General features: G+C 30.5%; 2 protein-coding genes across 5 annotated transcripts in view; one reads left to right on the top strand and one right to left on the bottom strand.

Annotated features, from left to right (window-relative positions):
• LOC111038134 (cytosolic carboxypeptidase 1-like) overlaps positions 1-15,165 on the top strand; it is a 51,602-nt gene that overhangs the window by 21,187 nt on the left and 15,250 nt on the right. For 3 of the 4 annotated variants that reach the window (XM_022321090.1, XM_022321088.1, XM_022321091.1), the window contains exons 12-19: positions 525-570; positions 740-927; positions 1,781-1,903; positions 1,968-2,070; positions 2,147-2,224; positions 3,222-3,518; positions 4,441-4,581; positions 5,992-6,170. In XM_022321090.1, the coding sequence (XP_022176782.1) occupies positions 525-570; positions 740-927; positions 1,781-1,903; positions 1,968-2,070; positions 2,147-2,224; positions 3,222-3,518; positions 4,441-4,581; positions 5,992-6,170 (1,155 nt within the window). The remainder of the gene's footprint in view (positions 1-524; positions 571-739; positions 928-1,780; positions 1,904-1,967; positions 2,071-2,146; positions 2,225-3,221; positions 3,519-4,440; positions 4,582-5,991; positions 6,171-15,165) is intronic. The other variant, XM_022321089.1, reaches the window with a different exon arrangement.
• Positions 6,589-14,604, bottom strand: LOC111038135. The gene is made up of 5 exons (XM_022321092.1): positions 14,240-14,604; positions 10,176-10,358; positions 9,027-9,219; positions 8,739-8,894; positions 6,589-7,561 (listed from the first exon to the last, which is right to left on the bottom strand). Exons 1-5 carry the CDS (start codon positions 14,304-14,306, stop codon positions 6,754-6,756), a joined length of 1,407 nt encoding a protein of 468 aa, XP_022176784.1. The 5' UTR covers positions 14,307-14,604; the 3' UTR covers positions 6,589-6,753.

Raw genomic sequence — 15,165 nt, 5'->3', positions numbered from 1 at the left:
AACGATAATATAGTACAGTTTTGTTTCCACGCCGCGCTTTGATATACAGCCGTATCCCGGTCTAATACACACGCCGCGTATCAACAGTTCCGTCTCCACGTACCCGCATCATTACGACGTCGTAAAATATTGTTGTCACCGTCGAGTGAGATATTATATATACATATACACTTTACATTGTATTTGTAACTAGTACTGTGAGTAATAAAGATATATTAAATACCTATATGTTTGTGAATATCCGATTTCATTTTATATAAAACCGCGTGATAACCATTATTTGTAAATATATATATGGAGAGATATACCAATGTATAAAATGTCGTTTATTATCAATAAAAATCTTTTGTTAATGAAAACTGAATTCTCAGTGTTATAAATTCATTACAAGGTTGGTATTGGATATATAATTATTGTCAGCCCTATTGATGACGATCTTAAACATTCCCTAAAAATAGTATTTCAAACATAAATAAATATTATGAAATATACATATTATAGTAATGTTATGTGTTTTATTTCAGTAGAACTAGCTCATCACTATTAACTGACCATCATCTGAATACGGACGTAAGTTATTTTTGATTGTTGTTGTTTTAATCTCATCAATTAGACGCATATTTTGTGTAGTTCATAAATTATTATCGAGTTTTAAAAAATAACTATTCATTTTTGTAGACAGCAAGTATAGGTATGCTAAAAAATCATATAAAATTAATGATATGTTTTAATTTATCAGAAAAACGAGATTGGGTTAATGGCCAACTTGCGGACGTGTCAAACACATAAGGCTGCGTATTTGAGTATAGCAAAACGTGTCAATAGCGTCTCTCCCTTCGTTAAAGTCGCCTATCCTGATTGGATAGGATTCAATAACGATGATCAACCACTGGAGTCCTTGTACAATAGCAACGTACATATTTCTCGGTAAGAAAGATATCGTTAAAGTTTGTCACAGAGTTGTAATATATGTCAGTACTCAGTATACTATACAGGCTATCGGTATTTCTATCAAAAACTAATACTCATTTCTGCAATCATTTTTTCTACATTTCTCAACTATTTTACTATGATAACTAACAAGAATATCGAAGTGATTAGTTTTCATCAGGTTTCTAGCTTCAAAATAATTTAACATGATATCTGATTTTATCATTTTAAGTTATGTGTGTAGTAAATCTCTCATTGTAGATACTGCTTATTAAGTAGTAACCAATTCTGAACAAAATGCAATCTTTTATTACTACTATTTTTTTTCAAGGTCACTAGTTCATGTTTTATAATATTATTATACTCGCATTTAAGCAGAAATATTTATCATTAAGTAGGTATTTTAAATTGTCACCATTGTCTTAATGTTTACCATAATCAGTTTTTATTTTACACATTTTATCATCGCTTTTCATAAATTCAATAAACGTTTATACAAATGCATATCAGTATAATATAATATAAAACAAAATAGGATTAATTTTTTTTTCTTGTGAAATCAATGTTTCAATTTGCATTAAACACGTATGCATTATTTAACGAATAAAAAGTTATTACTTACCTATTTTAGTAATATGTTTTTTTTTTGTATAGAATATAATTATAGTAAAGTCTGCAATCGCTATATAATTTTCAAGGACAAATGGTTAGATTTTTGAAAATGTGAAAATTAATATGTTTTTTTTTGTATTCTAATATATCTCAAAGAGTACCTATATTATACTTACTTAGATTTAAACATATTTTACTTTTAATTATTTACTTATGTTATAAATTGTAATTTTATTAGCAACAAATTGTTATCGTGCTTAGAGCGTAGCGTGTCCAAACGACGAGACTCTGGCGATGTGATTGTGTACGATTTAGATTATTTATTGGAAAGTGTGAACGACGCTTGCAACTCTCTACAGCAGTAATTAACAAATCAATAATCGTTCATCTCAGAATATTGTATAACTGAAAACAATGTTTATTAGGTTATCGAATTACGATGAGCGAAATTTAGGCGTAAAATCGGGGTTCGATCATTTGCTTTTTGAGTCCCGTTTCGAATGTGGTAATCTTCGGAAAGCTATTAAGGTGAGTAATCTCATATTTTACCGTCGAGGTAATTTCGGGATTTTGTGCTTACTATAATACTTGATGTTTTATTTAGATTGGTTCCAACGAGTATGATTTGATTTTGAATTCAGACGTAAATTCAATGTCACATAGCCAATGGTTTTACTTTCAAGTACGATTATAAATTTTAATATATTTCAATAATTCTAATTTGTATCCATGATAACATTACCAATACTTTATTGATTTTGTAATATTATTTACCATTTGTTATAGCTATATTTAATATCACGTGCTATTTCATTCTTGATATTATTTTTAGCTCTAAATAAACTTCTATTTTACTTTCCAAGTCTAAAATAACTAAGAAAATTTGAGATTGGTTTCATTTTTTTAACGTGTATTTTAGTAAATCGAAAATACTTATTACTACACTTTTAAAATATATAACTCTTCATACATTATATTGGACTTAAAAATTTAAAAATTTAAATGTATTTATTTAAAGTGCATGCCTTGTTCGTCATTCATGCTATCTTACTTACAAGTTCTTATTTTTTTTCATAAAATAAACGTCAACACAACATTTTTCGTCTTAACCATGATATAAGATAGTTTAGATAAAACAGTTAGTTTAAGTGGTACCTATAAAATACAATTTTTTTAAAAAAGCTCTCGAAGTATAACTGCCAATTGTATCAATTTTATTTTAAATATTATTATGACTTTAGAAATAGATAGGTACCTACTTTTTTAATGAATTAACAATAATATTTAACTTACATGGTATTACCTTAAATATTCCAAGAATAAGTTGTAATAAGTATCGTTTTTACATTTTTTTCTCTTAATGGAATACAATAATATTATTTTCATATTAACCCTGATTTATGACATTATTTAGTCATACACGTAGTTACGTTTAACAGCAGACAGCTACTGTAGTCTATTTATGCATCTAATTCAAACGAAGTACAGTTGTACAAGTAGTACAAATAATTTTATATTAAGATTCGATTTTATTTTATTATTTCGAACTAATTCGGTGATTAGTTAGATGAGCTATTTATTTATTTTAAAGCACATAAAATCAACTTAAATTTTAATCCATCAATAGTTAGGTTTAAACCTTCAATTAATTTGACTATTGAATATTTTCTTTAACACAGGTATCCAACATGGAGGCGGCCAAGCCATATGTATTTAATATAGTGAACATGGAGAAACACAACTCTCAGTACAAAACTGGCATGCAGCCGATCATGTTTTCGGTAAAAAACTATACAGAGTTCAAGAATGGCTGGACACGCACCGGGATGGACATTTGTTACTATCGGAATTGTTACAAGAACTGCAATAAGACTCACGGCTCTTACATGACAGCTACTTTTTCAATTCAATTTCCACACGACAGAGACATATGCTACATAGCATACGTTTATCCGTATACATATTCAAAGTTGTTGGTAAATGCATTCAATTAACTGTATAGAGTATAACTAGCGACCCATTTTCACCAAGTACCCATTAAAAAAAATAAATTTTTAACGAACTCAAGAAATAGATACTTTAATTAATTCAAAATTATCATTTAATTTACATTGAGGGTATACCTTAAAAATTCCAAGAATAAGTTTTAAGTATCATTTTTATGTATATATATAATATATTTTTTTTAATGGTATAGGTATATATTTTGTTACTACTGGAAATGTTCAAAGGCCTGCAATAAGACCAACAGCTCTTACATGACCACTACTTTGTCAAATCAAATCCCACACGAACTGAGACATAATACATGTTACATAGCATATGTTTATCCGTGTACCCATGTTCAAAGTTAATTTCCCCGTTATGTAATTAAAAATATAGGCCGTAGTAGATATCTACAAATTACGATCTATTTTCTGTTCGGCTATTGACTTAAAATCATTAATATTGTCGACTGACTCGAAGTACAAAAATCCCATTACATGGGAAATACAATGGTATTTGTAACTGTAAGCTGTAATTGACTTAACTGCAGTTTTTCCAATCTTAAAAATTGTGTAATTGAAGATGAGAAAAAAAAATCATACAAACTAGAGTACAATCATACAAAATTGCATAGAACTTTGTAAAAAAAAAAGTTTTACTGCCTTTTTGCGGAAGGCAGATTAAAATTTATAAATATATAATATCAAGTCCTTTATGCAGTGGAAAAAAAACCAGAATCAAATTAAAGGTCATCCGGCTGAAAGATTTAGTGTACCTTATTGTCAGCGTATATATAATACATACATACAATAAACTCATATATATATATATTTATAAGAAGGGCTGTTATGTACTTCAATCTCTCTCGTAAATTTTAATTTTAAACACGGCTTGTTATATTTTTTTTTTCAGTACAAATGCTTCAAATGGAAAAATTCAGTTGATCCGACTACTACATTATTCCGTGCAAACAGTTTGTGCCGGTCATTGAATAACAACGAAGTGCCAATTATTACGATTACCTCTATTGAAACCAACGAAAAAAAAATTAAAGTAACTTCATTACTTTGCACATCTATAGGACATAATTTATGAATTTTGAAATATTTTATTGTATTTGGGTAGTTCAGTCAAACTCAATAAAATGCTAGAACGTCATAATATAATAACTAAAGGTATCATATTATACTGTCCATTATAATAGCTCACTAAAAATGAATCAGTATTAAATTGTTCATTTGTAAATTTATTTTCAAAGCAAAAGTTATTGTATTTTCCTTATGATAGTATCACATTTTTTAATTCATCCAACTATAATCATATGGATCATATGGAAGTCAAAATATAATACTGAGATATTTCATTTTTAGTATTCTTTCGTCGAATAAAAACTTATTTTTGTGCTATAATGTGTTTAATGAAAAATAGCTGTGATATATAGAGTTATAGCAGTAATGCATATCATAATGTGTGGGTATTACAGGTAAAATATTTTAATCAATACTTTTTTTTTTTTAATTGTTTATGGCATCAACTACAAGGTTATTAGCTGGAGGTACTGTAGGGTTTGGAACTGTAGGGTTTTTTTTTTTTGGAACTGTAGGGTTTGGAACACGTGCGTGTTAATCAATACTGTTATATTTCAGTAAGTATATTATGACGTTTTTAAAGAAAACATATGTACACATTACAGTCAAATTTTAAAATACGGCAGTCTCGTATTCACTAAAGAAATTTAAAAACACTACAATTCTACATTTTTGAGTTTTAAATAGTATTTCTATAATAATTCTTTTACGATAAAATTTGTTTAAAGTAAGCTTGTAAGTAAGTATTTAGTTTTTAATTTCAAATACGTATGTGAAAAACTTTTTATAATATTTTTGTCCTAAACTTAAATTTGTTTCAAAGCTATACATTTTGAGTTGTAGTGGTCTTGTATATAGGTGTGTGACATATTTTATTCGTGATGAACTATATTGTTAAAAACATTTATCATTATATCTCGGAGAAAATTACTTAAAATTCTATTGTTATTAATAATAAGTTCACTTAAATGCAAATAATAACTATAATATAATTAAGGTGAAAAATTCAAAAATATATACAAATAATAAATATCCTAGTTAAAAATGATACTCAATATACTAATTGCTAGGTACTGTATAATATTTTGAGCTAAATACGTGAATTATCATAACTAATTAATTTTTTCAAATTATCTTTTAACATTAAAGAAACGGCAGAACGATTTATGAATCAATTCAAATTTATTGCACTAATTCGTCTAGTATAATATTATTATTTATCCGCACAAGAATTAATAACACACACAGTATTTTTGTAGCGTTTTTAAAATGTGTTTTAACTTATATTAATGATTCTCATTAATTCGTCGGCGTATTGATGTCCATATTATGACTATATTAGTAAGTAAGTGTAACGTTGTCTTGTATTTTTCAGGACCGACATATTATATACTTGACATCACGTGTGCATCCCGGTGAAACAAGTTCATCTTGGGTAATCGACGGTGTGATTGATTACCTTTGTGGAAACACACTCACCGCCAAAAAGGCACGGGACACTTACGTGTTTAAGATTGTGCCTATGCTCAACATAGAAGGCGTCATCAACGGATGGTAAGTGTACAAAAATACAATTTATTTTTATTTTCAATCACTTGATTTATTCAAAATGATTACCATTAAATATTAAAGTACATTTTTAGTTAGTCTAAGAGAGGATCTATAAAAATTAATATATACAAAATAAAATAATAATCGATAGACACAAAAGAATATAATAAGCAAAAACGATAAAAAAAGTGATCTGTCTTTTTACTTATTATTTTCTTTTATATTATACCGACATGATTTGTTCATTATTTTCATTACTTTTCTAAATAAAATTATTAAAAATGTATAGGTAGGTAATCACATGAAATTAAATGTACCACCTTACTCCACAGAATTAAGCGCTGAGAACAGATTTTTATAATTATACATGACTAAATTAAAATGCATAATATCGTAGTGTAATTCACTTCAGATAATGATGACGTGTAGGGAGAAACTCGGGAGAGAGCAATGTTTGTACGAAGTTTAGGTTTGTGGTTGATTTTTGATTTCCATATGCAATACGTAATTATTCTGTTTTTTTAAAAAAAAATTTCTTCAAATAAACATGATATTTTGAACGTAAGACTCGCCGATTGTTATGGAACTAAGCGACTTCCTGTGATGACTTTTTCAACACTGGTTTTTGTAACATTATGTCTTTGGCCCACGACCACGGTAACTGTAGATCACCGGCAGCTGCGGCAGCGTCTTTGGGCTGTTCCAAGTCCTTGGTGGATCTAATCTTGTGCGGCACTGCAGTGGCAAAAGCTTTTTCCAGCGATTCGAAAGCGTACGCATTGTTGTGCTGCTGCAGTTGATCTCGACGACCTATTTCTTGGTTGCCGCGCTGTTGAACATCGTCTCGTTGATTATGTTTATGCAGCTGTTGGTCGTGCTCCTGTTGTTCGTGCTGTTGTTGATTGTGCATCTGGATGAGCGTCGGAAGTTCGGTGGTATAATACTGACTCTCCGCTCGTGGTTCACTGGTCGACTGTTGTTCGTCGGTTTGCGACTCTTGATATCCACTTTGCAGTGGTTCGATCGTGCTAGCAGACGGCGAGTCATCTACCACCGGACCTGACGTCGTGGCGACCGTCAGTTCGGGTTCCGGTTCCGCAGCCCTAGGAGCGTCGTTTTCGTGGCCGTCGTCGAAACCCGACTTCCGCTGGAAGTCAGTGACCGCGTAGTTCTCTGCGGCAGCAGCGGTGGAGGTCGTGGGCATAACAGTAGGCGAAGCTGGCGTGGTTGTGGTAGAGGTTGTGGTGGAATTGGTGGCTGCGATGGTAGTAGTTGTGGTGGGATTCATGGTAGTAGTGGTAGTAGTAGTAGTAGTTGTCGGAGTGGTAGTGTTTTCCTCCAAAGATATGTTTGAGTGAATTGGGATTGCCGCAGCTTTTTGTTTATAACCAAAACTGAAAAAAAAATGCACAACATTGTAATGAGCACGTTATGGGCACCTTATCTATGTGAATACATGTAAATGTGCGATTTTACGTTGACAACTTTAGTGACATTAAATCCTAACTAGAAAGCGGGACTCAAAAACAAATATCGAATATCAGTGGCGACGAATATTATAATAGTATGCGGTCCGAATCTGAGATAAATTTAGCTATTAAATTAAATTACGACTTTTTGATTAAAAAACTAGTTAGCCCAAAAATCTATTACATAAAATTATGTTATCGTCGCCTTTTAAGTTTGGAAATTCATACGTGTTCCTCTGAATCAATTATCTACCGGTGTTTACTGTTCGGATGGCTTTGGAATAATTGGTTTTCGATACGCACTTTATCGTTATAAAAAAAAAAATGACTATGGTGGTATCCTTTACCACAGTGTGATCATAAAAAGCAACATATTTAAAGTTCTATATTTTATGTTTTTCCTATGTATTTAAGGTATTTTTATTTTGTACGAATTAATTTATTGAAAAAATACTTTGTTTGCAACATATTAAAAATCAATTTAAATATTATATGGATGTTGTAATAAGTTATCAAATTATTTTTGTAATCGTCTTCAAACATTTTTTTTCCTATTTATATGACAAACCAAAAAATTCTTATCTTATGAGATATATATTTTATCGTAAAAAAACAAAGTAACGTAGTAACAAAACTTGTTTGAAAAAATAATATTTCTGGATCTCATGACAGCTTTTATAATTAAAGTTCTATACTTTTACGAGTATACAAGCCTGTCACTAGATGGTATTGAGGTCATTCTTGAATTCATAAAACGAAAAACTTGAAATCCAATAATCATACATATATTATTTCTTTTCCAAAATGATAAACACAAACAAGATCGCTATACCTACGTAAAAAAATAAAATATTACTTTTGTATGTACCTCCTAATATACCTGCATGCCATATACCATATCATTTGCGTACATGACACATGTCTATAAAAACGTTCGTCATATTATAATTATATAGTAAAAGAAAAAAAACGAAAAGCTTTCGAATATTATGTTCAATATTGGTGCGATATCGATTTTTCGGAATTTGCCGAGGATTTATACACGTATATTAGAAATACATTTCGACCAAGTCTCGTCTAATAATTCTCACCTGTAGCTTACCCCTGGCTGGAGGACACCGGAATCGACCCGTAGTTGTAATAATAACACCTGGTCTGTTCGCAAATGAAGTCCTTCAGATCGGTACAGTCAGCCGTCACCCAGTCCATGTTAGGCGCTTTGATCGCTACGCATCCGTCCCTGGAACCACTTTCGCCCCTGAAAAAAAGGGCAAAACGTCATTATTATTTGTGTGTTATTGTCATATTGTTATTGTGTATATCGCATTTCGGCGTCCCGGTGGTGGTAGCCGGTATAAGTATATAAATTTCACACGACCACGAAACGCACCTCTTTTTCCTGGCTATGGGCAGTTCCGGCCTAGCGTTCATTTTCAAGTCTTCGTTGTCCAGACCGTTATTGTCCGGGTTCGGCCGTTTCATTTGGCTGAAAGTCGTGTTGAACGGCAGACCAGTAGACATCCAGATGAGCATATCGGTGCCCAAGCGGTTTCCAGACGTCCAATAGTCGAATTTGTTGTAACCTTAGAACAATAACAGCAAAAATGTTTTTTTTTTACTAATTCATCGGACAGTTTCTATATTTTGACGTTTCATTCATTTGTTTATTTTTTTCACACGCGATTGTCATTGTCTCTTGTTTACCATAGAGTTTCATTTGGAATATAGATAGGTACCGAGAGAAATTGAATTTTCATTTATATGATTCATGTTTTAAACTACGTTTGCGAGATATTTTGTGTATAGTTTTATATTAGGTACATTATAATAATATTACGCTGTTGTTAATATAAGAATATTTCTTATGCGTTTGCAGTTTATTAATTTAATTTTCTCAGCTTTAAACTGTAAGTTTCTATACACGTCACATGTTCTTACAAATAAATTTCTCCAAATTAAAATCCATTCATATTAATTGATATTTTTATGGTATTTCGTATGTGTGTAACATAATATTAATACATAGATAATATTATTATAAACAAGAGTACAAAACTAAAAAACAATTAATTATACCTTGTAAACTAAGATTAAATAACACATGGATAGTGAATATATTATTTTTCGTTTAATTGTTTCATACTCTGGGCAAAAAAAAAAGTTTTAACTATATTTTATGTTGGTATCCTTCATTCTATACCATGTGTTCGTTCTGTACATTTAAATTAACAACTAGATGTGTCCTATATAGTTCAAATAAATTGTTTAACGTTAGTTCATTTCATTGTTTTCAATAATTTCATTTTGAATGTTGTTTTTTATATTATTTATTACTGCTTAAAATCCATTAATCTCGTTTTGTTGTCTTAAAATCGAATGTTTACATAACTGTTGGTCGTTGAAACATAGTTAGATATATTATTTGTTTGCAAAAGCCAGGTATCTATTTACACAGCGCATTAACTTAGTTATTTGCTTTTAAACTGACTCAAATTATAGTGTTTCTCAACCATATTTTAATAAAAAAAATCATTCTTACCAGCATTTCTTAAGAAATCTGATATAGAGTTTGTTTTTTCCAACGTTTCAAATGAAGCCAATTGCAATCCAATTGATCTGCAATATTCATATGCCAAAAAGTAGTTTAATTCCGCTGAATATGGATTCATCCTGCTGATGTAGTACTGAGTGCCATCCAACTGTATTGTTGTAATTCTTTGACCTAAACATAAATTAATATACTAAAAAAACAATTGATATAAAAAATAATTTTCACTTTAAATATATCATATATTATATCCACCTATTTTACCTACGGTTGATAGTTATGCATAATATGTGCCAACTAAGCTAATGCCAATGATTTAAAACAATGTGAGGTTATTTCAAATCATATAATTATTGTTGATACACAATATCGTTTGGTTATAGAATTTTGTAAATCTCTATTTTATATAATATATTCGCATTATTTAATTAGATACCTAAGAGAAGTATAATATTTTTATTTTTCAGGACTGATATCATTTTTTATAACAAATTTATGTCTATTTTTAATTTTCTAACGACCTAACCTTAGTATTTTCATTCAAATCATTTTGGTTTTTAATTTCTATAAAATATAATATTCAACAGTGAAATTATATAATAAATGATAATCATGATATAAGATGGTCTCGACAGTAAAATTATTAAAACGCAAAAACTCATATTTTTGACACCCGATGTGGTTTTGTTTTTAACTAATGGCTCATCATGTTTTTTATTTGTTTTTGTTCTGACTATAATTGCTTATAGTCCAAGTACGTCCTTGGCCAATGTCCGACTATTAATCCTTTCTGAAGGGCAAATCGCGTTTTGTCTTCTTCAGACTATCGCACAAAAAGTATTATGCACAGCTTGGTGTTAGAGACAAATTATTATTTTTTTTACATCTGCAAAATAAAAACTTTACCAGACTGTGTGTCGGTCCCTGTCGTAAAATAATTTATTACTTGCATTGGCAAAGCCTATTATTCTCCACGTCCAAATTGCCAATAATATTTAATAGGCTACGGGTTGGAATTGTAAAAAAATAAATACATGGTCAGTATGTGAATAGATTGTTCCATCTTACAGCCATACCTATCTTTGTTGTTAATTTAATAAACTTATTTTTTAACTTTTATATTTTATGTTTTTTTTAACTGTTAATAACATTTTATACATTTATATAGAAAAAACTTTAAACTAAGCTAAAAAATAATTGGCTAATGATTTAATAAAATGTGAAAAAAAACTATTCGCTTAAGAAAATGAAATGAAATCTTTTTTTAATATTACATGCGTAATGTATTTTTATACTTTAACATGCATCACTTTTAGTGGCAATAAAATGAGAATGTAACTGCAACACATTGATAACTTTATCAGTTAATAAGCCTCATTTTATTACATTTGATATTATTTACAAAAACCAGAAATAAGTGTTCTTACCGCAGCCGAGAATGAACGAGGAATGGATACATATTTATATATATTTCAAGTATTCAAAATATCAAGTATGACTTACAATATTGTAAAAAGTTTCGATTTTCAATATTTTGTTTGTCACATAACGTTACATAACGATATAAAAAAAACTGAACAGAATAAAAGATTCATAATGAAATAATTACTTGCTACTTAATTGTGATAATAACAAGATATATTTATGTATTCGATAAGAGGATGGATGCACTGCATGTACCCTAAAGATATTAATATGCTGTTTAATTCGACCACAGGGTCTTAAATACAATATCATACATACTTATATCATTAATAATAATAAAAAATGAATACAATACAGTTGTATTATTATATTTGTGACAGTATTACATTTTAAAAATCCTACCCAACAGGTATCACTATAACATGCAGTACATCATTCATTATTTTATACAAATAAAACTAAATCATTATACCTAGTATATTTTAATTTGTTTTTTTATATGAGTATTCTTTTTAAAATACGTGATTATAATATAACAGACCACTGAATGAGATGAAAAATGATTATTTAAAAAATAGCCTTTTGGCTATTGTATTCATAATCGAATACAAATTATTTTAAAACTGAAACCCGGTTGTTTGGTTAATTAACTTTTTATTAACTTTGAAATTAAGGTGTTGTAATGATCTCATATAAATATAACCCCTATAGAATATTATAATATTATTTTATTTTTAATTTCTATACCCGTCATACTTTGAATACTGTTGTAGGCACTTCGTACAGGCCATTAAAATAAATTGGAAACGTTATTAATTTATTATGTGGATAGGTATTAGGTACCTACGAACTTTTCGAAAATAATAAACATTTTGAAGATATTCTTTTGTGCTGAGGCTAAGATAGAGACAAACAATTGTAATGGTTCTAAACGTTATATTCTTCGAAGGTCACGAGCCCTCGCAGCATTGTCTTCAGTACCTAACGTTTCACTACACATGAATTACACGAAGTTGGTGCTATTATTTAATTAAAACGTTATTATTATTATTATTATTATTATTACTGTTGTTCTTATAACTATTGCTGGATGTGAATTAATTTTTAACGACGGTACATATGCATAAATATATTAAGAATAATAACAAAAGTAACGAAAAATTAGTCACCCATCACACGCGATTCGCTTCTTTGACTTTTACTTCATACCCCGTCGTTGTACATTACATGCCTACATAGGATGTGGTTTTTTGTTTCTGCATAATATACGTCATAATGATGTTAAAATAACCCTAACGGCTTAACAACTGACGGTGTGTAATGCATACAAAGGGAGCTCAGAACGAACTAACTATATTCCATCTTGTGTTTAAATACATATTTTTTTATTAAAACATACGATTATATAAATATTATAACTAAATGCATTGACAATCGTCACTCATCAGTGTTTTTTATACAACATCGAGATGCATAGATATGAATATAAATTTGAAAAACGACGTATACTTTTAGACTTTAGTGCACTCTGTATAAACGATCGTGTATTCATATGGCTTCCGTTTTCAAGAAGACTTATTTTTGTGTAAACATACTAAACAGGAAGTTCTGTGGAACAGTGTAGAGTTAAATTTTTCAGTTTTTAACATAACCTTCAGCGAGGTTATGTTATGGTGTAGGTATTTAAACGTTACCTAGCAGTTAAAAACTAAACAGAATATTTAAGAGTTTACACTAAATTATATATCTTGCTTATGGTATTTACAATGTCCCCGTACACCAACAATACGCTACATAAAATATTTAAAACTAGACAAACATTATTGTAAGTAGATAGTAAATACTAGATGGTATCTTTATTAGTGTTGTATGTATTTAATTTTAAATAATACAAAACTTTATGATTTCAAATTAACTATGAATGTAATCGACGGACAATTAAAAAATATCCACTATTAAAGTCCTCAGCACAAGTATGCACTACAAGTGGAGAGTAATAGCAATAATAGGAAAAATAAAGATGTTTATCGGTTAAATAGTTGTTATTCATGAAAAAAATGATATTTTACCGGAGCTTAAACAATGTAATCAGAACAGGTAGTAGGTACGTGGTTATAGTCTTACAGTAATTAATAATTGTAAAGCAATGTTGAGCTTTCGAACAAATTTGTATTAATACGAGATTTAGAATTTACACACTCAAGAATTAAGACTAATATAATAGTATTTATGATCAACAAAGCTCTCTTTCCTTTATATACAATATTATACATAGATAAATAATACCGGATAATATATTCTAAACGATTGTCGCAAGGTAAAATTGCTGTCACGGGAAAGCTAGAAAAAATTATACCCCCTTAGAGAGACTTCTTAAAGCAAATTATGCCCATAGACACACTAACAAACTATAGGTGTACAAATACTTATAATAGATATATGTAGTTCGTACCCATATATATTTATCACCCCATGGTATTGTGCGACAAAAATAGAACTACACCGGGGGTGCGCGCAAAATGCGACAATAAAATAAACTTATCAATAAGCATGTCGGATATGGGATAACACAATATTACGGTATATAGCGTTATTACGATAATTATTATTATACAATATAATATACTGACCTGCCGCAAACCATGCAAATACTGTGACCACGGTCAAAGCGACCCGCATTGTACTGGTGGCAATCATGACGGTTTTGCAGTGTGTCTATAGTTGGGACGGCTACTGTATTATTATAATATTATTTTCGAGGTTTTGCTAGTCGAAAATATTATAATATAATAAGAATAATGATAATAATAATAATATTCAGCTCCTCCAGGAGTGCGTGCGGCAGTATTACGCGTTTGTGCGGGCGGGCGAACACTGCAGTCGCGTGTAATACAATAAATATTATATTATACACGGTCGTCGTCCGTGAGTGGTGTGGTCCGGCAGAAGTGTGCGCGTGTGTGTTTATACGGTCGTGTGCGACGGTTAACTGCGCTTGAAGACACGCTGGCCCGCATGCGAGTGTGGACGTTACCCCCTCCTCCCACCCCGCGTGAGCTTAAGTCAGTCGAGTGTTCGGGTATGTGTGTATGTGTGTAAGTATACCTTGGAGGTTGTAAATGTATATTTTTGTGTTTGTGTGTGTGTGTGTGTGTGTGTGTGTGTGTAAGAAGCGCAATGCCCCCAAACTGACGCCGCGCGGCACAGCCCTGTCGTGTGATGATGATGGTCTCGCCTATTGTTCGTTCCGGCCAAACCCTCACGACGTACACATACCCACTCATATCATAATAATATAATAGTCGGGTGGAAAAAAAATGAAGAAAACCATTGCTTTACACGCGTCGCCGTGGTGTTCTGCGTGGGCGGTAGACCTCAGGGGCGCTATACTTCGCTCTACACGGGGTCTCAATTTTTGTTCGAGGGTTCTCTTTTCTTGTCGAAATGTATTATTATAATAAATGGTCGGTCGTTTCGAAAATGTGATTTATTTTGTCCACGATGACCATCGTCAAAGTCACCACAACACCACGGAACCGAATATACCAGGTTTTTT

Source organism: Myzus persicae, unplaced genomic scaffold (assembly GCF_001856785.1).
Source record: "Myzus persicae strain clone G006 unplaced genomic scaffold, MPER_G0061.0, whole genome shotgun sequence".
NCBI lineage: Eukaryota > Metazoa > Arthropoda > Insecta > Hemiptera > Aphididae > Myzus > Myzus persicae.
Note: the sequence above shows the minus strand (reverse complement) of the source record. Positions and strands in the feature narration are given on the sequence as shown.

Coding starts and splice junctions, on each gene's coding strand:
- LOC111038135 (XM_022321092.1), bottom strand. CDS start 14,306: ATGATTGCCACCAGTACAATGCGGGTCGCTTTGACCGTGGTCACAGTA. Junction 10,359..14,239: donor ATTTGCATGGTTTGCGGCAG/GTCAGTATATTA, acceptor ATTTATGTTTAG/GTCAAAGAATTACAACAATA. Junction 8,895..9,026: donor CCCATAGCCAGGAAAAAGAG/GTGCGTTTCGTG, acceptor CCTTTTTTTCAG/GGGCGAAAGTGGTTCCAGGG.